This window comes from Schistocerca americana, chromosome 2, assembly GCF_021461395.2.
Source record: "Schistocerca americana isolate TAMUIC-IGC-003095 chromosome 2, iqSchAmer2.1, whole genome shotgun sequence".
In the NCBI taxonomy this organism is placed as follows: domain Eukaryota; kingdom Metazoa; phylum Arthropoda; class Insecta; order Orthoptera; family Acrididae; genus Schistocerca; species Schistocerca americana.
In genome coordinates, this window is record NC_060120.1 from 433,561,653 (window position 1) to 433,588,233 (window position 26,581).

General features: G+C 38.5%; 1 protein-coding gene and 1 pseudogene across 1 annotated transcript in view; one reads left to right on the top strand and one right to left on the bottom strand.

The window, feature by feature from the left end:
* Positions 1 to 15,984: 15,984 nt before the first annotated feature.
* The window catches only part of LOC124594913 (zinc finger protein 599-like), a 60,304-nt gene continuing 49,707 nt past the window's right edge, over positions 15,985 to 26,581 (bottom strand). The window contains exons 16-18 of the mRNA XM_047133393.1: positions 22,255 to 22,431; positions 19,642 to 19,821; positions 15,985 to 16,393 (exon numbers count right to left, since the gene is read on the bottom strand). Of these exons, the coding sequence (XP_046989349.1) occupies positions 16,250 to 16,393; positions 19,642 to 19,821; positions 22,255 to 22,431 (501 nt within the window). The 3' untranslated portion in view covers positions 15,985 to 16,249. The remainder of the gene's footprint in view (positions 16,394 to 19,641; positions 19,822 to 22,254; positions 22,432 to 26,581) is intronic.
* LOC124597410 lies at positions 25,188 to 25,305 on the top strand (annotated as a pseudogene).

Below are 26,581 nucleotides of genomic sequence, written 5' to 3' on the forward strand. Positions count from 1 at the left end.
GCAATGATTTTTATTTGCCCATAAAATGTATTTGAAAACCAAAATAAAAGAAAACCGAGAAAATGTGTGTTAGGTATGAAGAACTACATCTAGTCGTTTGAGATCCCAGTTATTGTGACAGCAGCACAGGAAACAGCCACTGCAGAATTATTTTATACTCCTTCAAAAGTTGAGGCAGACATTTGGTAAGTGAATGAGGTAAGGTAAAGAACACAAGGAGGCACTCTATCATAGTGACATAAGCTGAACTTCACCAATTTGTGTTCCTCTGTATGTGTTGCCATAGCATGATACATTTTGTGCAAAAGTGTAATGTTTGATCAAGGTCTAAAACACAAGCCAGAATCATTGCCAAAATCAGTTTTTTGTTTGTTGACAGCGATATGTCTTCAGTCGGCGTAGCCACAACCCATTGATAAAGTGAAGTATTGAAAGGTACCTTATTTTCCACATTTGAAGGGGAATACACTACAACAGTCTTTGTTGAGTTAATGGAAGTTCACACCAATTCAAAAAGCTTCCTAATGGTGGCAGCAGCAGCAGAAATGTTGCAACTGTTTCAGGCCACTCCACTATGACATCTTTAACCACTTACAGCGAAACCCCTATTTTAAGTTTTCGTGCGGTCCGGACTTAAAAAAACCCAAACTGAGGAAAATGTTAAACCCCCCCAAAAAAACATATGTAATTGGCATGTACAATAATTTGTGGTCAGAGCTCGATTTTTTTGGGAGGTGATTATTAAAACTTTATAACTGCCCCTCTTAAATCAGCGAGTCTGTAAGAACCAGGTAATATTGCAGAAGTTGTGTATGTGATGCCATTCACACTAATAAAAATAAATCATGAACTTGGAGAACATAATAGTGAAAGCTAGTTCAGGAAATACTTCAGTTCTAAAGCACAGTAAGAAGTACTTTGCAAAAGCAACAGATATTTTCAATAAATGTTAAGTGTCATTCAAAAAGATCAGGATTGAAGTGTATCTTACACAGCTCAAGATCTGCACATATGAGCACTAATCAGGACCATTGTAGCTCACAAATTGTCCAGCCCAATGAATGTAAGAACAAAGGACATATTTGTCTATAGTAGATCAACATAGAAAGATGAAGAGTTCTGAAAACCAGCTCAGTGTAACCTAGAGTTTGATAAGAATAATTAACCTCCTTCACTACACTACATTTATTTCCTGAATGTATTTCTCTCCACAAACAGAAAAATAGTTCTCTTTCTGGAAACCCATCTCTGTCCATACTGTAGTTACCTCCCCCACCCCCTTCTTTAACTTATATAAATACAAAACAAAAATAAAGTGGTTAAGTGACCTTGTTAATTGTTTATTATGTTAGTCTTACTATTTTTGATTATTAGGCCTACCATCAAACTTTCTCTATGTTCTTCTGTTTGTTGTTAAAGTGATTTTTATCTGCACTGCAGGCAAACAGCAAAATACAGGTGGTTCAGTTATGTTCCAGTAGCATATACAGGGTGTTTCCTATTACAGGCTTCTATGGGTTGTAGACGGGACTTAGTATATAAAGTTTTGGTAAGGACATGCACATGGTGGGGAGCTATTCAGTCACCTAAAGTTATTGGAATTGTGGAGTTGACAACCTGTGTCCAGAAACATTATCCAATGATGCCACAGTGTGTCAAAGTTATAGGTGCCGATGCCTGTCACTACGCTACCCCTTCAGCAGCAAACATGACTTTGTTGATGGCGGACCGTAGGCAGAATGTCTCACAATGTTGTTTGTTATTCAGTGATCACAACTAACTGCTCTGACTGACAGTGGAGAAGTTGGAGATAGCTGCTGGGCAGACAGGCCTTGGCTCCTAGGAATGTAAGGGTCTGTCACAGTGGTGGATGACAGCTTCAGACATGTGTTTCCATCTGTGGTTTATTGTACGCCAAAAAAATAGTGGAGATTTTACACGGTTCCAACAGAAAAATAAACAGCTGATGGAAACCAGTGTCTAAAACTATCGTTCACTGAGGCAACAGCACATCACATTCAGAGGAGAAAAGTCCTGTCTATGCAGAACTAGCTCCACCTTTTCCGCTGGTGATCGTGGAAATCAGTCGATCACTGAATAACAAAAATTCTGCCTATGGTCCATCTGTGGCACTGGCACCTATAACTTCGACACTCTGTAGTGTCATTAGATGATGTTTTTTGGACAAGGATTTTTGTTCTCTGTTGTTCCTTGAGACATCCTCTACAGCCCCTCAAAGTTTGTTGCAACATTTTTGGCAGACCCTGTACATTTACCAGTATAAATAAATGATTGAAATGGGTGATACAACAATGTAATTTATGGAACAAAAATATATGTAAACCAACAATTAATCATTTCAAAGAAAATCTATGAAGCTATCTGCTTCTGTTTTTGCCTGTCTGTCAAAAATTTTACAGTGAGTATCACAATGTAGAAACAGGCTTACAAGTTGCACATAATCAAGTACCAAGGGCTACAAACTGTTTATACTGGTCTCATATAACATAATATGAGCATTCTGATGTCCATGCTTCATTTTTGGAGCTCATGTTCTTGTAACATAAATACATTTACTTTTGTTTACCTCCTTGTACTGTAGCACAGGTCAGAGTTACGAATATGGCTATGATCAATGTTTTATTGCACTGATCAACCATTATATTGGATGCTGCAGACTTCCAGTGAGAGAAAATTATTGGTGTCCAGTTACATGGTGACTGTGACAATAGTTAAAAAATATGTACTGAGGCTAGTTGAAGCTACTATTCACAGTATCAAACATATAATGAATTCATGGGAAAACTTAAACTTCTAAAAACAGTAGTAAAAGAATAATTAAATTTACTGATAGAGACAGCCATTAAATAAAAAGAAATTTTATCATTAATACAAAAGGGGCTGCAGAGAATAACGTATACGTAGAGAACATAGCATTAATAAAAACTGCGTAAAAATGTTTGCGGTACAAGCAGTATATTTGTGTGCAAAATTTAGAAGTAACTATCGCATCAAGTGTCACTGCTGAGCTTGATGAAACTTAAACCGTACGTACAGAGAACTGCTATAGTATGGTACAGAACGTAACTGAAATATGCAATGAGTCAAACAGCAATGCCACTTTCATTCAGAGACAATAATTACATTGAAGTCACTGCAATTCATGATGGTCCCATGGACATTGCAAAAGGCAGGACGTGGTTCTTAATATGGCGTGTGACGGTCATGGATAGCAGTGCTTGCTCTGCAACGTGTTCCCATGCTGGTCCCCAAGGTTGGTAAGAAGTTCTTGTAGCAGGGCATTCCATTCCTCCACAAGCTTGAGTGACAACTGCTGAGTGGTCGTTGGTACCTGTGGATGTGCTGCAGTATGTCTCCCTCAGCACATCCCACATGTGCTCAACGAGATTTACTTTGGGGCGAGTGGAGAGGCCAGTCCACTCACCAAACATCCTCTGTTTTGATGTAGTCAAGCATTGTCATCCATAAGAACGAAATTAGAGCCAAATGTATCCCTGAAAATACGACATGGGGAAGGAGTACAGTGTGTCAGTAGTTTTGATCAGTGAGTGTACAGCATTCAAGGTTTCATACACCAGTAGGCTCACGCAACATTATGTGCCCCATACCATAACACCTTGACCACCAAAACGATCATGTTCGACAATGTGGGATGTACCCTCATATGGTGACTGGTGGGAACACACAACACACCACAATGAGCATTTGTGCGATGTGTTAGAGACACTTACTGCAGCACATCCAGATACATAGGCAACCATCCAGCAGTTGTCAACCACACTGTTGGAGGAATGGAAGGCCCTACAACAAGAACTCCTTACCAAAATTGTTGCCACATGGAAACACATTGCAGGCCATGCATTGCTGCCTGTGATTGATCACACAACCTGTTAAGAACCATCTCCGCCATTTTTAATGTCCAGGGCCCATCATGAGTTGCGGTGACTTCAGTGTAATTATTGTCTTAGAATAAAAGTATAATTTCTGTTCGTCTTTTACGTATTTCTTTCAATTATCTTCTGTACTATACTTTAGCAGCTCTTTCTATCTATGACCCAAGTTTCATTGATTTAAGTTACTTGGCAGTGATGCATAATGCAAAAGTTATTTGTCCTTATAGTCTTATATACCAAGTGTATTATCGAACATCTTTTACTACAGATTAATATGAAGAAGAGACTTAAACATTGCAAAGACAAAACCTCTGCTATTAACAAGAGTAACTACAATTCTGCAAGTTCTCCTTTTACACTGTTCCTTCCAGAACTGTCTACCGTATTTACTCGAATCTAAGCCGCACTTTTTTTCGGTTTTTGTAATTCAAAAAACTGCCTGCGGCTTAGAATCGAGTGCAAAGCAAGCGGAAGTTCTGCAAAATGTTGGTAGGTGCCGCCACAACTAACTTCTGCCGTCGAATATATGTAGCGCTACACAGGCATGCTTTGCGGGCACCGGTACTGGCACCAAAACCTCTGCATCAGTAAATCAATTTTTTAAAAAAAGGTGGAAGACGAGCTTTTTTTCTCCGCCCCAAGTTTCGACCACTGCATTTTCATACATTATCCAATGAAGTAAATACAAATTCCGTATTGTCCATCTTCAAATGTAGCAGCATTTCAATGTACTACGAAAATCCAACTGGCAAGACCGTTTGGGATGTTTGTCAATATGGCCAACTCTACGTTCTGAATTTTTTCCTATCTGTGAGAAGAGATGGTTGCTAATAGGAACTTTTATGAATTGCGAATCACATGCATGTTCTCATCACCATAAGAATAATACGAATATAAACATTTTGCCATGTATTGTTTAGTGTTTGCTGCTATAACATTTAAATCCTGTTTGCCTAATAAACTATGAAACTAGAGTGAGACAACAGCAAACACGCAAGAATATACATATCATGTCATGTTTATATTCATATTATTCTTATGCCTAATAGTGATACAGTCAGAAATGAAGCACGGCAATTGACTAAATTTTTAAATCTAAGATGACTCTAATTTCTGTGCAAAATGTAATGTACTAAAGAGGCGCCTGCAAAGATTTTCAAACGGAGAAAATTTTTCGCTAAACTCTCATTCAGAAAATCTTCTATCATACGCAGTCTATTATTTTGTGCTTGTTGATCATTATCAAAGAAAGCAGCTGTGTAAGTAACAACAAATAGCAGTCTCTTGCCATTGTTTCACTAATGAGATGATTCCTCTCTCTTTTTTTAAATTATAAGTGGCGGTAGCGCGCACAAAAGCAAGCGTTGCCAAGAGCGGCGACAGGCCGTCGCCTGTAAACACTCATTATCAGAATGCTACAAACAATGCATGACACAGTACGGTAATGCATTTTCACCTTAGAGGATGTAAACAAAGAGAACGGCACTTATCAGATCAAAGAAAAATAAGCAATCAATTCAAACCAGACGAAGCACGTGAAAAAGGAAGGGTACTCGTATAAATACGGACGGAGCGCCTAACGCGTAGCAATGGCTACCTGGTAAAACTTAACTGCTAAGCTTACGACTCGAACCAAACTACTGTCATTCATTCGACCTAAATTGTGTCTCATATTACAATGGACCAACTTTGTTTCAATTTGGAGGTTCGGCCTAAAACTTTTCTCTCCCCTTGAATTTCGAGTCTCATTTTTCAGGTGCAGCTTAGATTCGAGTGCGGCTTAGATTCGAGTAAATACAGTAAAAACTCTCACAAAAATAAAGGCAATTGAGTGAAACAAAGGCTGTCAATCCAGCAAAGATATATGTCCAGACAATTGTGGAGGACACAGGAACCGAACTGTGTGCAGAAACGTAAAAGCAGGAATACTGAATTACACTTTTGAATATACCTTTGCAATAAAATATCCATGAGCACTGCTCCAGTTAGTCAGTCGCACTGAGAGATAGCAGGTCCCAGGGCTCAACTGAATCCTTATAAAATATAAGGAGTTTGTCAACGAGTTAGCTCTTCTCATAACCATAATTTATCACACATCTCTCAAACATAAAACTGTCCAGAAAATGGAAAAAATGCAAGTCACATCCCTCTACAACAAACTTATCAAAACTGATCCATGAAATTACCACCCAATACCATTGACATCTGTCTGCTGTACAATTTTACTATATTCTGAGGTCAAACATTGTTAGTTTCTAGAGCAGAATGCCTGTTCCATATCAGCCAGCATGAATTCCTAAACTGTCATGCAGAATTGAACTAGCATTTTTCTGACATGGCATTGTGAAATCCTTAGATGAAGACAGTAATGCAGAGGGAGTATTTCTTGGCTTCCAAAAAACATTTTACATGGTGCAACACCAGTACCTGGTAGTGAAGTTATGATCATATATGGTATCAGATGAAATGTGTGTTTGTATTGAGGACTTCTGGATACGGAGGACACAATGGTATCTTGGATGGAGTGTAATGGGTAGATGCAGAAGTAACTTCAGCTGTGCACAGGGCAAATGAGGTGGTACCTTTACTATCCATGCAATGTATTAATGAAATGACAAATAATACTAATACACTGGCTTACAAAAGCCAATGCACACAGAAGACAAGGTTGGATGTCAATTTAACTTTGTACACATTATTGGCAGGTATGCAAGTGCTTACAGGCGCAATAATCTGTGATAGGTAGAATGGCCACCTCAGTGCATTATTGTTACCAAGCCTGGTAGGGTATATAAGAGAAAGAATATTAGATTAATTATTCATTCCATGGACCCACAAAAGAGGGGATCCTTCTGGGTGTGGAACATGTCAGATAAACACATTACAAAAATGAAATTACAAAAATTTGAGTTTCAGTAATTTTAATGATCCTCAGTCAATAAACAGTAAAATTATGTACATGAATTAAAATTAAACTTCTAATATTTACAGGTTTAATACTTACATCTGCTTTCATTAAATCCATCATTCACACGGTAGCTAGTTACTTGGCTATTACAACCAAGTATTGTCAAAAATTAAAGTAAATTATTCATTTCAATGCTCCTCAGTTAAGAACAGTCAAATTATGTACAAGATAAAAAATTAAACTTCCACTATTTACAGACTTAAGACTTACATCTGCTTTCCATACTGCCGTCATTCACACAGCAGGTAGTTACTTGGCTGTTACAACCAAGTATTGTCAAAAATTAAAGTATAATAAATTTTCATGAAAATGGTCTACTGCACTTGTTCAGAAATTCATGGATGGAATAAAAGGAGTTGTACAGCAAGAATTCTTTTAAATTATGTTTAAATTGTGTCTTATCTGAAACTATACTCTTAATGGCTGCTGGTAACTTATTGAAAATATGTGTTGCTGAATACTGGACTCCTTTCTGGACAAGACTAAGTGACTTTAAATCTTTATGTATATTGTTCTTATTCCTAGTATTGATACTGTGTACTAAGCAGTTAGTTGAAAAAAGAAATGTGTTATTTACAACAAACTTCATTAAGGAATAAATATATTGAGAAGCTGTGGTCAGCATGCCCAATTCTTTGAATAGGTTTTAACATGATCTTCTTGGATTTACACTACACATTACTCTTACTATACACTTCCAACTCTAAGAAACAATTTTTTTTTCCTCTGCGTTTGTGGAGTTCCCCAAAATATGATACCATCTGACATAATGGAGTGAAAATAAGCAAAATATGCCAGTTTTTTTTAAATATTTATACCTCCTACGACTGACATCATTCGCATTGAAAACACAAGACTTGCTTAAGCACTTTAACAGTTCGTTAGTATGTTGCTCCCAACTGAATTTATTATCAAGTTGTAATCCCAAGAATTTTACACTCTCAACTTCTCCTATATCCATGTCGTCATATTTTATACACACACTAGAAGGAAATCTCTTGGAAGTTCCGAACTGCATATAGTGGGTCTTTTCAAAGTTTAATGACAGTGAATTGGCTATGAACCACTTATTAATGTCAGTATAAATTTATATTTGATTTACTATTTATTGCAATGTTTGCTTCATCTGCAAATAAGACAAACTTGGTGTCTGGTAATATAACAGATGACAGGTCGTTAATATACAGAAGAAAAAGTAGTGGGCCTAGTATGGAACCTTGGGGAATACCACATGTAATTTCTTCCCAGTCAGATGATGTCTGATTGCCTACTGCTGAAGTGTTACATAATGACACTCTTTGTTTTCTATTAGTAAGATATGACCGAAACCACTTAGCAGCACAACCAGAGATGCCATAATATTTTAATTTACTTAAAAGAATGCTGTGATTCATACAGTCAAAAGCCTTTGACAGGTCACAGAATATGCCAGTTGCCTCTAATTTGTTGTCTAATGAATTAAGGACATTTTCACTGAAGTCTAAATAGACTTCTCAATATCAGAACCCTTAAGAAACCCAAACTGTGACTTTGACAGTATGTTATTTTCACTAATGTGCTTAAGTAGACGCTTGAACATAACCTTTTCAAAGATTTTTGAAAAAGCTGGCAAAAGTGAGATTGGTCGGTAGTTTGACGGCATTTCTTTGACCCCTTTCTTGTGGAGAGGTATAACTTCAGCATATTTAAGCCAGTCGAGGGAGGTTCCTGTGATTGATTACACAAATAACATAAGATATGACTAAGCTCACATGAACACTCTTATTAACTTTGTTGTTATGTTATCATAACTACTATAATGCTTTGATTTCAAGGACTTTATGATGGATTCTGTTTCTTTGAGTGAAGTAAATGTCAATTCCATTTTACTGAGAATGTGCACTGGTCTCAGATATTCCATTGCATTATTTACTGAACCTGACAACCCCATGCTATCAGTAACAGCGACAAAATACTTATTTAAATGGTTTGCAACACAACAAGCGTTTGTTACCAGGGTTTCATTTATTATTAGAACTATTTGTTCCTCCTCATTTCTGCTCCTACCTGTCTCTGACTTAACTATATCCCACATTCTTTTTATTTTATTGCTGTATGTATTTATCTTCTTCTCATAATGCAGGTGTTTAGATTTCTGGATAACCTCCTTCAATATTTTGCAGTAATTTTTGTAATGAGCTATAATGCTAGTATAAAGGTGTCCCTACATATCAGGTAGAGTTTCCTTATGGTTTGTTATTAGACTTCTTTGAGTTACCTTCAAGGGAAAACAATTTTCAAATAAGGCGCTAACTTTATTAATAATGTTTTGTATTTTCCATTTGTGTCTTGGATGCTGTAAACATCCATCCAATTAATTTCTTTGAGCATTCTCCTAAGTTTATCAATTTTTGACTGTTTTAATGGCCTTCTGAACTCAATTCTGATAGATGTTTTACCCTGACAATTTTTAAAATTTAATGCTAGGTGTTGCATGTTGTAGTCAGATGGCCCATTTACTATTGGTTTTGTAATGTGCCTTAGTTGCCTAGAATTATCTATAAAGATATTATCAGTGGCAGTCTTATTTGTACATCCTAGTTGGGAAATTTACAGTAGAAATTAAATTGAATGACAATGTAATTGATTTCAGTAACCGTTCACTGACTGTTTTTCAGGACATCTATATTAAAATCACCAGCAACCACTAGTTTTTGTTTTTAGTTTTAGATGAGATAATAAATTTCCCGAAGGTGCTCTGTATATGGCTACTATTATAAAGGACCTATTATGAAATTCTATCGCTGTTGCACATGCTTCTAAGTGCTGGTCTAAGCAAAATTTATTAATGTCAATATTCTTAAATTTAAAACTGTTTTTAACAAATGTGGCAACTCCTCCTTTCTCCATATTTTGTCTACAGAAGTAAGAGGCTGACTTAAATTCTGTAAGGTTTAACATATCTATACCAGTGGTCACATGGTGTTCAGAGAGGCAGATTATATCAACTGGATTCGATGACTGTAATTCATCAATGTACATAAGTAGTTCAATAATTTTACTTCTAAGCCCTCGAATATTTTGACAGACTAAAGATAGTTGGCATTTCACATTTACTGAGATGAAATCGGGTGGAAATCAAATTTCTGCTGATAGCTATAAATTTTTAATCAACAGCTGTGTTCGCTGATACAATGTGCCAGGATTATGCTGTTCGATTTCTTTCTCAAACTGAAGGTTTGTTTCAATCTTTACTTCTCTCAGAACTTGACTTCGTTCTGTCCTACCTATCCTAAAAAAGGTGCTGCTCCAAAACCTATGACCACTGGTATATTACCACTCATGGCAGTGCCTCCCCCCCCTTACATTTCCTGCTATTAGCCCAGCCAGTTTACCCTTCCCTATCCTGTTGAGGTGTGGGCCATGTCTAGTATAATCCCACCTACTGAGTGAATCAACAGGAACCAATCCAATATGTGACCCCACACCCAACCCAAGTAGCCGTTCCAACTCCAAATTAACTCTCCTGACAGAAGAGTTTAAATGAGGTCGGTCATGGCGTCTCAGAACAGACATAAACTCAACACTGGTATGTCTCGGTGCTGATGCAATCTTTGCAACGGCAACAGATGTTGAGTGATCACTGTGAAGGACACGGAGATGACACGCTTATTTGAGAGAGTTTGAAAGGGGAATTCACTGTGGACCTCTATGTGGCCAACTGTCAAATCATGAAACATAGTGATACCCGTCAAGTTTCCAGTCAACCACAAGGGAGGATCATCGTGTTGTGCATTAAACACACGGTAACCCCTTCATATCTGCCCCTGCCGACCAATGACATATAATGGACTCCCTACAAGTTTCTTTGTCATCCCACACCATTAATCAGAGACTACCAACAGCCAGATTAAGGAAATTAGTGTACCCCGTGTAGGTTGCTGTGAACACCACAATGTAAATGTGTGTGTTTCGAGTGGTGCCATGACCAGGAATTGCTGATGACTGGAGTTTTGCATTCAGCAATGAATCACATTTCTGCATTACCAAGGACGACGATCATCAACGAATATTGTGGCGATCTATGGAGAGGTCTAATTCTTCCAATGTTTTGGAGAGGCACAGGTGTTACTCCTGGGTCCTGGTGTGAAAAACCATTGGGTATGACTTCAGGTCACAGCTGGTAGTGATTGAGGGAACTCTGATGGCACAATAGTATGTCATAGACGTTCTGTATCCTCATGTGTTGTCTCTCAAGTGACAGTATAGTGGTGCCATTTCTCAACAGTACAGTACTTGTCCACATATGGCATTTGTGCGTATGAACTATCTACATGATGTTGAGCTGCTCCTGTAGACATAAAGATCCCCAGGTTTGTTCCCGACATAATGTGTGGGACCAAATCGGGCTCAACTCCATCCCAGTGCCAGTATCCAGGGTATATTCGATCCTGCGACCTCTTGGTTTCAGTAATGTGTTTCACCACTAGCCCACCAGGCCTGATGTTTGGAATCAGTTAACTCTTACAAATAACATGGTGTAACAATTTGTGGGAATATGAAATGGAATAATGATATACGCTCCGTCATAAGTATAGCAGGTGAGGAATTGATTCATAGATGTAAGGAAACTGCAATTACTCTAGAAGAAAAGTCTACTTAAAAAGTTTCAAGAACCAATATAAAGCGAAAAATATAACACAATTTCCTAGACATTGCCTCTTTTGGAACTACAAAAAACCATATTACACTAATTGCAGCAATTATTGTTCTCACTAGCCTTACACAAATGGCACAGGAAGAATCTGTAATACTGGCACAATGGCAATATATCCTGCACCATGGTTTGCAGAGTCAGATCTACGATGACATGCAGTACAGTCTTAATGGCACCAATTGGGAAAACTAACTGACAAACTAATTTGGAAAATATTAAATAGGAAACATTTTGCAAACGTTATGCAAAACTTTGCAAGTGTTTCCTGTTTAATATTATTGCCACATTCTGCCAAACACTGACAGAAAATTCCGTTAATCTAGAAAAAATTATTCCCAAATATGTGTTGGATTACAAATCAACGGCAGCAGTGAAAGAAGTGGTATCTTAGTAAATTCAGTGGAACGTGTTTGAAAGCTATGAAATCGTTAAAAAAACACACACACTTTATTTACCTGATTATGAGATGAGGTTTTTCTCAGATTTGTCATTTGTAAATTAAACTATTGCTGCCAAGGTTAACATTTTTACCTTCTTTATACAAAGTGTGTAAACATTGTCTTATATTTTACAGATGAATCTTTGGCTATTGAGGTCACATGCTGATCTATTTGGGAGAATTCTGAAGGGCAGGTCTGGGCAAACGATACTTGCATTTGAACAAAATTTCCCAAGATGCGAAAGAGCTTGTTACAATATCACTGTTGCTCGAACAAACACAGGACATTTGACTCGGGTGGTGCTAGTGCAAGGGACATGTGAGAAACTATTTATTCTGCTTAAAATTTGACAATTCTGTGAAACACAGGAGGAAATAGTACTAAATTGTATCATCTTGTATACTCTTCTTATACTTGAATACGTTTTGCAATAAAAGCTCTCATACATGTATGAATACCCAGATACCATGTACATATATTAATTTTTCCTTTTCACCACACACACACGCACACACACACACGCACATTGTACTCAGTCAACTGCCAGCTCTTTCCTGGCCCACGATGAGTGGGGTGAGGTGGGATGGGGGATAGAGGAGGCAGGGAGGGAATTTGGGGGGGAAGCCGTCTGTGGGCTAGCTTGGGGTGCAGGTAGAGAGGGGGCTCGTGGCAGATGACTGGGCACACAATCTCACAGACTAGGGCATGAGACAGCAGCACACAACTAGCTGACATGAATTGGGTGGGGCACTGGGGGGCACATGCGTGTATGTGCATGCACACGCACACACACACACACAGTTGGTTGAAGAAGGGGGGAGGCGAGTTACCTTTTGTTTAGGATAGGGTGGTTATGGGAGCAAAGGATGTGTGGTAACTGTACCTCCATGCTGCGCAGCTCACTTAGAAAAGCTGCTGGTGGTGGAGGGGAGGGGGAATCCAGACGGTACGGCTTGTGAAGCAGACATTGATAATCCACATGTTGTGCCACTGGGAAGTCCACACTGTTTTGGTAACAGTGGCCATTCATTCTAGTTGACAGCTGGTTGGTTGTCACACCAATGTAAAATGCTGTGCAGTGGTTGCAGCGGAGCTGGTATACAACGTGGCTGCTTTCGCAGGTGGCCTGGCCTCTGATGGGGTAGGATAAGCCTGGGATGGGACTGGAGTCATTTTTGTTGCAAGAATGAGTTACGGCAGCACGACTTGTTGTGGGATGAGTGAAAGTTCGAAAATTGGACTGAATCTTGATTGCAATTTACTTTGGCTTTTTAGGACCATCTACCATGTTCAAACTGCAGTTTGCCTGAATCCACTGAATTGACTTTGAAAGTGGTCAAATTCTCAACATTTCTGTAGGAGACAGTAAAAGTCTAGGTAGGCGTTAGTGGTGTACTTAGGTGTTTCATGCTGCAATGTTGTCGACGCTCACCATGACACGACAGGAATAAAAGGCTGCTAGTTCTACGCAGCCAATGAAAGGGCAGCAAGCAGACGATAAGTTTGTAAGCAAGAGACACAAGTAAAGTCTGACGTGCAGTCTGATAAAAACAGCCATTTCTAGGGTTCCATGGTAACAACTACTGCAGAAATTGCAACATATTTGGGCAAAACAGCCTAATATTTGCGAAAATGAAGATATAAATTTCACAGCTATGCTATTACGATGATGATGGTGATTAAAAATATTGATACCACAGACAGGGTTAGCAGGTGAAAAATGTAGAAAACAAAACAATCCACAAATTAATGTAAACCATTTCTTTTCAATGATTTTATTTCTCCTTGTTTTATCAAAATGTAGGCAGTCAAGAAGTGGCATAAATTTAGAATAGGTATAATGTTAACTTTTTAGGCAGATGCCTTATGTGTAAAAAAAGTCTGTAGAATATGTTAAAAATATTTTTTTTTGCTCAAGAAGCATCTTGAAAAAAAGGGGGATTGTCTTATAATCAGAACAATACAGTAGTTTTACACACTTTCAGCCTTCATTAGAATCCAGCAATAGCTGAATTTCACCCGTCTCATTTGTGACATTTTAGAGAAATCACCAAGAAAGTAAAACATCAATTGGATGACCACCAGACAAGGAAACACAAGTGCAACTAACTTTCTAAGTGCTCTTGAATCTTCAGTTAAAGAAAATCACAGTATTGTATGCTGAATATGTGCAGAAACAATAAAACGCGAAAAAGGAATTGTGTAACTGCTGTACGCAATGTGAGGTTGGACTGTGTCATTCCTTGTCCCTAAATATAAATGCATTAATGGGAAGTCCATGGTGGCATATAAATAATGGAAGATGTAAATGTAACAACTCACTCTACAGTTGAGACATTGAATCATGAAGTCACAGAAAAAAGTCTGAGAATGTTGTTCAAAGCTAATAGAATATAACATCAGCACTACTAGACTGTCCCTACTAAAACCACTCTGTTGGCACTGGAGCTCTATCAGGTCAAGGGAAGAAGGGAGGCAGTAGGAAGGAAGGAAGGAAGAAAGGTTGCAGAAACATGGCTGGGAGAGAGAGGGAGCAAGTGCTCAGGGTAGGAACGTGGCACTGGTGAACTTATTCTGGCTGCAGGCAGTGTGTTGCAAGCAGTGCACAATGAGATGGAGGACTGGATCGGGATGGGGAGGTATAATGTATAATAGAGGACAGGGGATGCAAGTCCTTCCACCTAATGTGTGGCACTTGGTTACACACAGGTACTGGAAAGTAGTTTAGCATTAACCAGAACTGGGCGAATTTGTTTCCACAATTTTACATAAATTGCACATACATATTCTGATCTGCACACATGACTTCTGCTCTTCATCTGACAATTCCTTCAGTGTGACATTGTAGGTGCTTGTAGATGCTGTATCTCATCCATAGGTCTACTGCAGACACATCTAGCAAATTACACCAGTAATATTAAAATTAAAGGTAAGGTGTAACCAGTAGTTGAGATACTGAGTTTTCAATACACACACAAATAAGAGGAAAACACTTAAAACTTCTGTGCGACATCAGATTATCCCTACAACACATGCATTGCACCCATAATCTTCCTGGCCTCCATCTCCACTTGCCCGTTCCCATTCCCCTTGCTCTCCTTACCCTCCCTTGGTGCCTACTCCCTCCCAATTTACTGATTCTCTTCATTGCATGCAACTTGCTCACTGGTGCCAAATCCCTGTTCCAGCCATCAACCACCCTTCCACCTGTCTCCTATCACTTAACTCCCCACGACACAATCCCACTTCCCAGTCAAAATCCAGCATTGGTAGTTGGCTGTAACAAAGTAACTGCTCAGCACCTAAAGTAGATGTTAAGCTGTTATCTTTATTTTTTCAATATTTGTATCCCATCCATGGTTTTCCAGAATTACAGTTATTGAAGAACACATTAACAAAATAATAAAGTGAATGCAGTATACAGCGCTGATGTCCAACATTATTAACAGCTTACAAAGGTGAGTACCAAAATCGGTTCTTGTATGTATGTGTCTCCTTCAGTTTTCTTGTTGTGCTATAACTTCCCCAGTTAGAAAACACCTTTATATCTAATATTAGTTTTGGCAAAGGGCTTTATCTCTGTGATTATCTTTCACAATTTCCACATAAAGCTCAGTTCTCTATTAACTTTTCCAAAGTTTTTTCAACTGCCTTTAGTAAAACAGGATGTAAAAGGATTTACCACATAGCAGCTGATCCATGAAAGGTGTTTGCAGAAACAATGTTAATTTGATGTGTGTGTGCCATCACTATAAGTGGTATATATTGTCGCAAATGTTTTGACAGGTTGAATTACTGTGTGCTCACTGAAAACCCTATAGGCTTAGACATATCATGATTGTATTTGAATGATACACACTGCAGTTCATAGCTAATGTGAAACTTAGGTTTCGCACCAGTACCTCATAAAATCTGTACTGAAGTGTTTTGGTTATGTTAAATGCAGAATGAATTTACAAAGACAAGTAGAGAAGACAGTGAAGAATTTATTTTTTTTTATACAAACAACTTTCTAATTTACAAATACTGGTTTATCAATGCAATCAGAGTTGCAAGCTAAATCCATATGTACATTTTTTTAAATACAGGAGATTATATTTTTTTTACACATTCCAGTCTTATAACAACATGATTTTAATTACAGCTGGAAATACTTCAATTAAAAGCATGATCCACTCAAATTGACAATTTGTTCAATTCACACAATCTTAGCGACATGTACATGGAATTATTAAAACTCACTGGTAAATGGCCCCAAGGAGGCAACCAATCTCAGCTTCTGGCCATCAGGAGTAGTAAATTCAATAGTTTGCTCACCCATAATATTTTCACCTTCCACATCTGGAACATGTTCGTTAAGACTGACCTGCTCACCCTGAAAAGAGGAAAAGAAAACTTACAAAGTTCAATCAAATGCCAATCGACTCAACTGCTGAATCTTTGTGTTGTTCTGTAGCTTTGTATGATTTCAAAAAGTAGAGTACTGTTTTTGGAATAGTTCCAAATGTTGCCACAAATCCAGCCCACTGACTTCAGATTTGCCAAACAGTTTATTTTGGTGCACTCTGTGGTAAACAGGAAGAAATTTGTTTTAAAACTAATTTTGGCCTGTGCATTACAACAGTGACTTTCTTCAAGCACAGCTCAGAGTTGAGCAGAATATGCATAAGCAAGATAGAGAGAAGAGGATTAAATCTTTATGTAAGTGATACACAGACATTTAAAATGACTGTACACTGGTAACAGGGACAATGATAATTCAAACTGTATTGTAATGCATAGTATTACTTAGCCATAGCATTTATCTGCATTTGGTGTAAAAAAATGTACAGATCTCAAAAACAAAATGCAACACTAGTTGAAATTACAAATGAATATTTTGGACTGTGACAATATCTGAATATAATGCCCCTGAATTCATGAACAAGGAAAATTGTGGAAAATTTTGCATGGAACAAAGGTTCATGACAACTGTTACCATGCAGCTATGTGGCACACACAGGCTAACAATTACAATGAATATAATTAAAGACAACAGTTAAAAACCGAAAACAAAACCCACTCAAAGAGACAGCATGAAGATTTCTCAAGTGCAGCAACATCATTCAAACTATCTGCCGCTATTGTGAGACACAAACCACTGAAGATCTGCATTGTATGCTCATCCGTGGTTACCACTACGAGCAGATGAGCACTAGCTACTAATTACGCCTTGTAGGTACCACAAGCATGTTGCAATTAATTGAATTTTGCCTTTTTGGAGGCAACATGGTAGGCTCTGTTGGCCAATGAAATATACCATCTCCTCACAATAAATTTTGCTTCTTGGCATTCACTGTGAACAAAAGCACAAATCCCAGAATGCCAAGAAATGTGAAGGTGGTGGTCAAGCAAATACCTGTAATGGAACTTTTGTCAATGGCACTGATCCTCTTCACCAACAAGCACAGGGTCTATCAGACACCTAATAACTGTCGTAGAAGAATGTGGAGATGGCTAGGTACCAACACATGTCCAGTCCTTAGTCTTCACCAGGGATATTGGTCACTCACATTCTGAGCCCATATCATGTACATATGTTGAATGCCTCTCATTTATGTAGAGCGTAATAAAGAGATGTTAATATGGGAGAGGATCATTATTTTGACAATGGGTTCACCTTTTTGATAGACAATTTATACGAACATCACACCCACATCACGACCATATTCCTCCTGGATGCTGCAATCATCTGAATAAAATATCCTGCATTACCTGATGACATACCCTGACCGAGCACACTTGAGACAGGCTGAAACTTGTAATGCATTGTTGTAGGAACCCTTCACACACACACACACACACACACACACACACACTGGATGAAATACACATCTTAATTAAGGCCATCATCAGAGAGTGGGACAGGCTGGATTAATTACAGTAAAACCTCAAATTAAAAAACCTGCTTTTAAGGAAACCATGCTTTCGATATATACTTCCATAAGTCCCGTGAAACTCCCAAAACAACATTATTTCTCCCCACTTTTAATGAAGCCCAGCTTCAAGAAAATGTCCCCTTTTAATAAACAAACATGCAGCATGTTTCAAACTGAAATCCAGTTTTTAAGTAACTCCTTATACGTTCAAGTGAGTTTCTGATTTCTTTCCATTTAACTCAGATCATATTTATTGTTGTGTAATGCAGCAAATGGTAATTGATTCAACCAGCCAATATGTATCTAGAATGGAGTCAATAACTTCTTCCCTTACAGCGAAACAGACAGATGCGTTGAAAGAATCTGAAATTGATTTCCATGTGACAAAGGTCACATGATCTGACATGAAGCAAGTAGTATTCTCAAATGCCAATGTCGACAGTTACTGTGGATTCACAAAGCAAGAATATTTGTATGTCTAAACTCAATGATGCGGAAAATATTGCAACAGTGTTGAACTTGACCCGCCAGCAGACTTTGGTTTCAGGTATGTGCTCTTTCAAACAGACTGCTTTACAGTCTTTGTTTGTCTTTTTCTTTTCTTTTTTTCTTAATTTTTTTATTTCACTCTTTTTCATTTCATTAGTTCTCTTCTCCCTTTGAATCCTAGTCCACACCCATTCATAGATGTGCAGTTGGCATAAAACTTTTTTTTCAATAGTATATTAGAAGTTGGGGAAATATGTCAAAAGATGTGGTTTAACATAATAATTCAAAACTGTGACAATAGCTAGTAATTCACTTATTTCTTGCAACATTTTTGCCTGTGCTTTTCTCACCTCAAATTAAATTTTGTTTCCTATGCTAGGTATTTCCCCTTTATCATCAATTATGTTACCTTCCTATAACAAACAACTTGTCAGACAGCTATATTTGATTACTTGACATTTGATAAATACTGAAAATTGTAAATAAATATACTTTTCTGCATTCCTAAGAACAGTTAAATCAATTACAAATACAGCACTGTTTAGGTAAATTTTGTTAACAACAAATTTAAAAAAAAAATTATAATTTGGTTTACCCTGCGAAAGCCACCTTGACGTGTATGAAGCACTGCCACCCCCCCCTCCCCTCCTCCTCCTCTTTTTCTTGTACCAGTCACAAATAGTTTGCAGGAGCTCAAATCTTTCCAATTTGAACCACATGGTCTTTTTGCGAGATATACATAGATGGAAGCAATATATTTGTTGGCTCTTCTAGGAATGTATGCTCTCATAACTTAACAGTAAAGCACACCATGATCAGAACATGTGGTATCTGCCACCAGAGTTGGCCGAGCATCTCTGTGATGGTTTTGCACTTGCTAAATGAACTTCTACCAAAAGGTGCTTCTCTACTTTTGATCTCTCAATTTTCTCTACCAATCCTATCTGGTAAGAATCCCAACTGATGGACAATATTCAAGTATTGGTCGAACAAGGATTTTGTAAACTGCTTCCTTTGTAAACTGTAAACCTATATCATGGGTCAACTGGCAGTAATTCTCATGAATAAAATCTATGAAAATTTAATGTTTTCGTGTGTATTTAAGTGAAATAAAACTCACCTCAGCCTGAGACAATTGTAGGGGGATGTAAATAAAAATTTATACAACAGACAAACAGCCCAAGCACATCAGCAATGGAGAAGTATGAACACTTACCTGAGGTGCAGTGACAACTTGCTTTGCCTCTGACTGCTCAGAAGTTGCTTCTGAAATACTATCAAGTTGGGATGCTATCTCCCCCGAGAAAACTTGAGTACCAGATGTTGCTAACTGCACGGGAATGCTTTGTCCATCTGGTGTAGTAACATGGATTGCCTGACCATCAACTGTAGTAATCTGTGCAATAGGCATTGGTGTAATCAAGATCAGATTTTAAATTTTCAAAAACAGAAATTCAAAACAAAATTCTGTAAAATAAATACTAACAGAATAACACATATAAACTTACTTAGTGGGTGTGGGGAGTAGCAAAGTAAGCAATATCATCACAAGAAATACCACAAGAACGACTATTGCTGAGGGGAAGAAAGAAGTGGAGGAAACTGTGACTTATGAAGAATCTAATATCATGGGTTTAACACTACCCAGAATAACCCTCTTACACTAATTAGACACTTCTTAACTTTATTTATGCTATTTGGTGTATATACATGCAGCATAGTCTCTTGCCTGAGACAGCTAGAGTACTGTGATTTCCTTTCATGGCTATGGTAGTAACAATAACTGCAAATGTATAAATTATCCAGAAACTATACTACTTTCAGTTCAGTGCTACTTCAACTTGCAGCCACAAGCTCCCATGTACTGTTACCTACAGTGGTAGTCCTACCGTGTCCCTGTTGCACATTACATGATATCTCTGCAGTACTGAATATATAGTGAAATATAACTACAGTAAAACCCCACTTTTACACTTGTCAAGGGACTTCAAAAAAATTGTGTAAAATGTGGGCAAATGTTAAATGTGGGAAGTAATGATTTAAGCAGTAAAAGTTATGAGTAGGATCTCTCTTGCACTTTATGTATGATGTGTATACATAACAGGCATCAAAAGACTTGTCAGTGACTTTTTTATTATGTAATAAAGGTCTATTAGCTAATAACAATTGCTGATGTAACTGGAACTGGTAACTGTCTGGGAAGTGGAAACGTTTGATTTAATTTCAAACATCATAATCGATGTTTCTGGAAAGCCTGCAGCTGTCATTCATTATTTAAATAATGAAATACTGCAATAGTTATGTATTTTTTCTCACGCTTAGCATGACGCGTTTTGAGAATTTTTTCTCGTTGTGAAGTGCAAATACGTAAAAAAGTATTTTGTATGGTGTTTGAATATGTATTATTCTGTGTCTTTTTGACGTTATCAGGTACTGTGACCCATCAGTTACGTAGAAAACCATACGCACATGCAAACTATCACTCACATTGTTTGTTTGTGTAACATCACAAACAATACATACGTAAATACTGCACTTGACAACGAGAATAAATTCTCAAAACACGTTTTGCTCAGCATGAATACAATACATAACTGGCACTGTGCTTACAATAAAAACATTTGAGCAACACAAAGTGAATGACTGTGTCAACTAGCTCTCCATGTGGCCATACGCCGAAACACACTAAGTATGGTTCGACAAAGGTGTTACGATAATCACAACTATCACGAAACTGCATTTGCACAGTAGAGACAGTTTGGAAATGGTACAACTTTTACTTGTTTACCTGTCCAAATCCGCTGAATAGAATGCCCTGGTGTCAAGAAACTTAACCACTTAATATTTGTAAACACTACTGGACGGCCAACATTATGCCAGCATCATATTTTCTCCACAAACATTTTTTCGTAATGCGTAAATCACGGGAAAATAATAAATGTGTTGACGCAAAATCAAGTGCAAATTAATATTGTGGACTTAGGAAATTTGATGGGACCGATAAAAAATGTCGAAAACAGTGGGAAAACGTCAATTCCCGGAACGTAAAAGCAGGGTTATACTGTATTAGCCTATATTATTAACATCACCTGTAGGGTACTTGCTGATGTGGTTAAAAATTCCACAGTTTAAAGTGCTCATTTAAAGAGCAGAATTTAATAATAATGTAGATAGGTAGAGTTTTAAAATCATTATGGAATACAAAATTATTTCAAACCATAAAAAAAGGTAAGTATAACTGAAACACACTATCTGTAACCAATTAATTTGGAAAACATAACACTTTATAAGTATTTAGGATAAGGTTTGTTCCCTCACAGGATTTTGGAAGGCATTCACCTATAGTAGAGGCTATGTTGGGAGCTATAGCCACTTGATGCCATGGGTCAGCATTTAAATAACACACTATCGAAATGTGACACAATGTTGAAGGTTGTGCCAGAAACAATACACTCACTTCGCTCCTTTTGATGAAGTCACACCCACTCTACAATTATTCTCCTTGAAAATACCAAACAGTGGGGATTTTTCTCCCTTGCATATTTGTTAAGTCTATAATATATGGCTTCGTCTGTACTTCTGGAATATTTGCCTAAATTCCAAACTCTGTACTGTTTTGGTGCTATTAGAATCTCCCACCCTCCCTTTCATGAAAGGACATCCTGGATATTTCAAATTTTCACAAATCAGATCTCTTTGCAAATGGATAGTGAATGAAGTGTGTATTGATACAGTGTCTCAAGGTGTACCACAGTTATCAATCGAGCTTTAGTATAATAATAAATACGATAATTTCATGATTCAATAAATTTATTAACATTAAGAATACCTGCAATGCTCTTCCATCCTGCATTGTAAATTGGATAGGATTACCATCTTCATCCATAACTTGGAGTGCATGAGGGGCTGATTCTATCTGGTATGTTGCTTCTGGTGTCAGTTCTATCTTATTTTCAACAGAGGCAGTATTTGAAGTAGTCTCCTGAAGTATAGCTTCAGTAGATGGCTGAAAGATAATGATATTTACTAAGCAGGTTAGCAAGTATACAGTCTCAATTTGCAAATGTTCTCAGGAGAGAACACAATGAAAATAGTTCCCAGAACAGTGATATATTTAAATCAAGGAGGAATAAAAATTTTACATTACTTTCTCAAAAACTGTTTGGATCCTCAAAGGGTTGATGATAGTTTATGGCGGAGGGCACTAAACAGCTAGGTCATCAGCACCCTTGCATTAACATTATACCGAAGAAGATTTGCATAATGTATGGAAGGAGATCAATAAACTGGAAAACTACGTTTGATCTCACCAAAGGAAACGTAAAGCAACCACAAGAAGGTGAGGTTTAGAAAAGCCCCTAATAAAATGCCAGAAAGACACAGTGGGATAACTAAATGAAATCGTGGAGAAAATACCTGTAAAGATGCTGTTAAAAAGAGACAAACAAGTGTGGCTGGATGACGACTTAGAAATAATATGTGACCCAGCCACTCTATGACACATTAAGATTGTACAAGAAGTATTTAGGGAAGAATTCCGGACACCACACAAAATTTTAAGACCTCAACAACACTTGCCTCATTATCAGTTAAAATAGAGGAAAGATCCTGTGGGAGACCCAGTTCAACCCTCAGGTTGTCATATAACACACACTCAGTTAAAAGATGTCATACTGACAGCTGTGTCCCGCATCTCTGACCTACTGGAGGCTCCTCCCAACATAACAGGAAGCCGTTTGTCAATGGACAATGTCCCACTCTAAGCTGAGTAAGGGCTACTTCTTCACACCATCCCAAGTGGAAGGAGGTGATCCATGGTCGCACTGAAGTCTTGATGGAACGTAGTTTGTTCTTCATTTCCAGCCACTGGGACTCCCACCAACAAATGGCCTTCCTGGTCACAAATGAAGTGACAGCACACAGAGGGACTGAACAGCGGGCAGGAGGAGGAAGGGAGCAAGCCTCCTTAGCAGCAGCAGCAGCAGCAGCAGCAGCGAGTTCACTTCCCTGGATTCCTAGGTGCCCTGGAACCCAGCAAAAAGGAGAGCGTCCTGTACCTGTTGTGCTATCCGATCTACTGGGTAGATCTGTCCAACAGTGAGAAGGGCACTTTGAGAATCAGAGCAGATGATAAATTTTTTGTCAAGACGCCTTCTCATCTGCTCCATTGCTATCCTGAGGGCAAACAGTTCCGCATAATAAACTGAAAACTGCTCTGGGAGCCATATCCTGAGGACAATCTCGGGGAACACGACGGGACAACCAGAAACATCTTCCTGTTTAGAACCATCCATGTAGACGGTAATAAAATCTGGGGGGGGGGGGGGGGGGGGGGCTATGTAAAATTTCATTAAATTTAATTTTAAAAACATAGTCTGGGGTACAATGCTTCTTGTAAGCAGTCGGTTCTAAAAGCAATCTGGGCCTTGGTAGTAGCCAGGGGGAGGCCCTACTCCACCCCTGGCTTAGGACCTTAATGTCCCCCACCTGTAATAACTCAAGGCTTTCCATTGCACAGGTCGATGATCGAATAGCCATTCCAGAGGCGGCTGAAGAAAGTAACTAGATGCTGGCAATGTAGGAATGGAGAATGCTTGGCGTACTACGAGAAGAAGATGTCGATTAGACAGTGGAGGCTCACCAGCCTCCGCACACAAACTAAAAACAGGGCCGTGTGATAGGCCCCTGTCGACAGCCTAATGCCCTCGTGATGAACTGCATCCAGCCTTTTAATGTATGAAGGCCTTGCAGACCCATAAATCTGGCATCCGTATTCAAGCCAGGGTCACACAAAAGCCTTATAAAGTTGGAGCAGACACGCTCTGTTGGCTCCCCAAGACCTATGACTGACACATTTAAGGATGTTTAAGGCCTTGAGACATCTCAGTTTCAGTTCTTTAAGGTGTGGCAACCATGTTAACTTCTCATCAAAAATAAGACCCAGATACTTCACCTTTTCCTTTAAAGTGAGAACGGTGTCCCCCAGTTTTAAAACGGGCGAATTAAACGACAGCGGGAATGATTAAAATCAACACAAACTGTTTTCTCTATTGAGAATCTAAAGCTGTGGTGCAAGACCATTCCTCCAACTGTCTGATCGTCAGTTGCAATTGCCGAGTAGCTGTGGTGAAGCTGGAGGATGCACAGAAGACGGAGAAGTCGTTCACAAACAAGGATCATAGTACCGGACGTCGCACTGTGGTTGTAATACTATTGATTGCAATGGCGAAAGCTGTGGCACTTAAAACACCCCCTTGAGGGACACCATTCTCCCACTTAAAACAGTCAGACAGAGCATTCCCAATCCTGTATCTAAAATACCTGTCCGAGAGAAAGGGCCGTATGAAGGTTGGTAGGCATCCGCAGAATCCCCACTGATGGAGGTGCGACGATCAATTCTGTAATCCAGCTCACCCTGAGATATAAATAAAAACGAAAGAACATCTAAAAAAATCAGAACTGTTCAAGTAGTTTCCATGTAATTAGAGAAATATTTGCGCCCCGTACAATTACATAAATGAAACAAGTTATCTGTTATTGTTGACTGATCTCAACACACACAATAATTATTACATTCAAAACTTTTAGAGTTTATAATTCCATCCAAGAATGAATGTATGTGCCTGTCAATCAACAGCCAACAGATAGTCAGGCAACTATGATGGGATGGTAACATCCCCCCCCCCCCCCCCCAAAAAGCAAGGAATTATTTTTTTAAAAGCTATATATTTTTGAATTGTTTACAACCTTATCCCCTTCAAAGGTAACGGCCTTGCTGCAGTGGATACATCAGTTCCCATCAGATCACTGAAGTTAAACGCTGTCGGGCGTGGCCAGCACTTGGATGGGTAACCATCTGGGCTACCATGTGCTGTTACCATTTTTCGGGGTGCACTCAGCCCCGTGATGCCAACAGAGTAGCTACTTGACCGAATAGTATCGGCCCCGGTCAAAGAAAACCATCATAACGACCGGGAGTGTGGTGTGCTGACCACCCCATCCGCATTCTCAGCTGAGGATGACACGGCAGTCGGATGGTCCCGATGTGCCACTTGTGGCCTGAAGACGGAGTGCCTTATCCCCTTCAAAATACTATCCATTACATTACAACTAATATACTTGTCCCACAGGTGCTTCCACTGTTCAAAACCTTTTTTGTAGTCATCTTTAGAAATGGCTTACAACTCCTCCCTAATTTTTCTCTGTCGACTTCTTCAGTGTTTTCAAATTGGTATCCTTTCATGTCCCCTTTTCATGCATGGAAGTAATAAAAAGTCACACGGAACCAGGTCAGGCGAGTAAGGCGTGTGGTCCAGTGGAACCATGCGATTTTTTGCCAAAAACTGTCTAACAGAAATGGCTGTGTGTGCAGGTGCGTTGTTGTGATGGAAGAACCAGTCTCATGTCTGCCCAAATCTTCCATTTAAATGTGCTGCACTCAGCTCCAAGATAACCCACTAATCTTTGACAGTTGATCCATTGTCTGTCAATGGTCTGTGAAAACAAGCTCTCAAATTTTTCCAATATTTTCATCAATTCGGCCAGTTGATGGACATCCAGAACAAGGTTTGACATCAATCATCATGTCGCCATTTTTAAATCATGCAAATCACTCTTCCACTTGAGGTTTTCCCATAGTGTCATCTTGGCAAGCTGTTTTCAACATTAAAACAGTTTCAGCACCTTTTTTACTAAGTAGAAAACAAAATTTCACAGCTGCACATTGTTCACTTAAACTTGTCGTTATAAAAAACAAAACAGAACAAAACCACCAGCAAAAGCAATCACTGGAGATTAACAGAACAAGCCACGTTGACAACACAGATGGCACTGAACTGGCAATGAGTCGCACTATACACACCTAGCAGCAGAAACGCTTACTACACGAGGATTTTTCTTGTTTGTTGTTTTGGTGTACCCCCTCGTACTTCAGTAGTTCTGAATTTTTCTTTTATGCCCATTTGTGCAGTTTCCACTTACATAACACCCCTTCCTTCAGTTTTTTTCTTTCTTTTTAATGAATGTTCATTTAATAAGCCTCTAATCTCTTCTAACAGCAATATTTATAGTACTTATGGTCAAATGGCTCCCAAAACACTCTTCCTTGTATCATCAGTTCAAAATATTTCCCACAGAGGAAGATTCAAATTAATGTT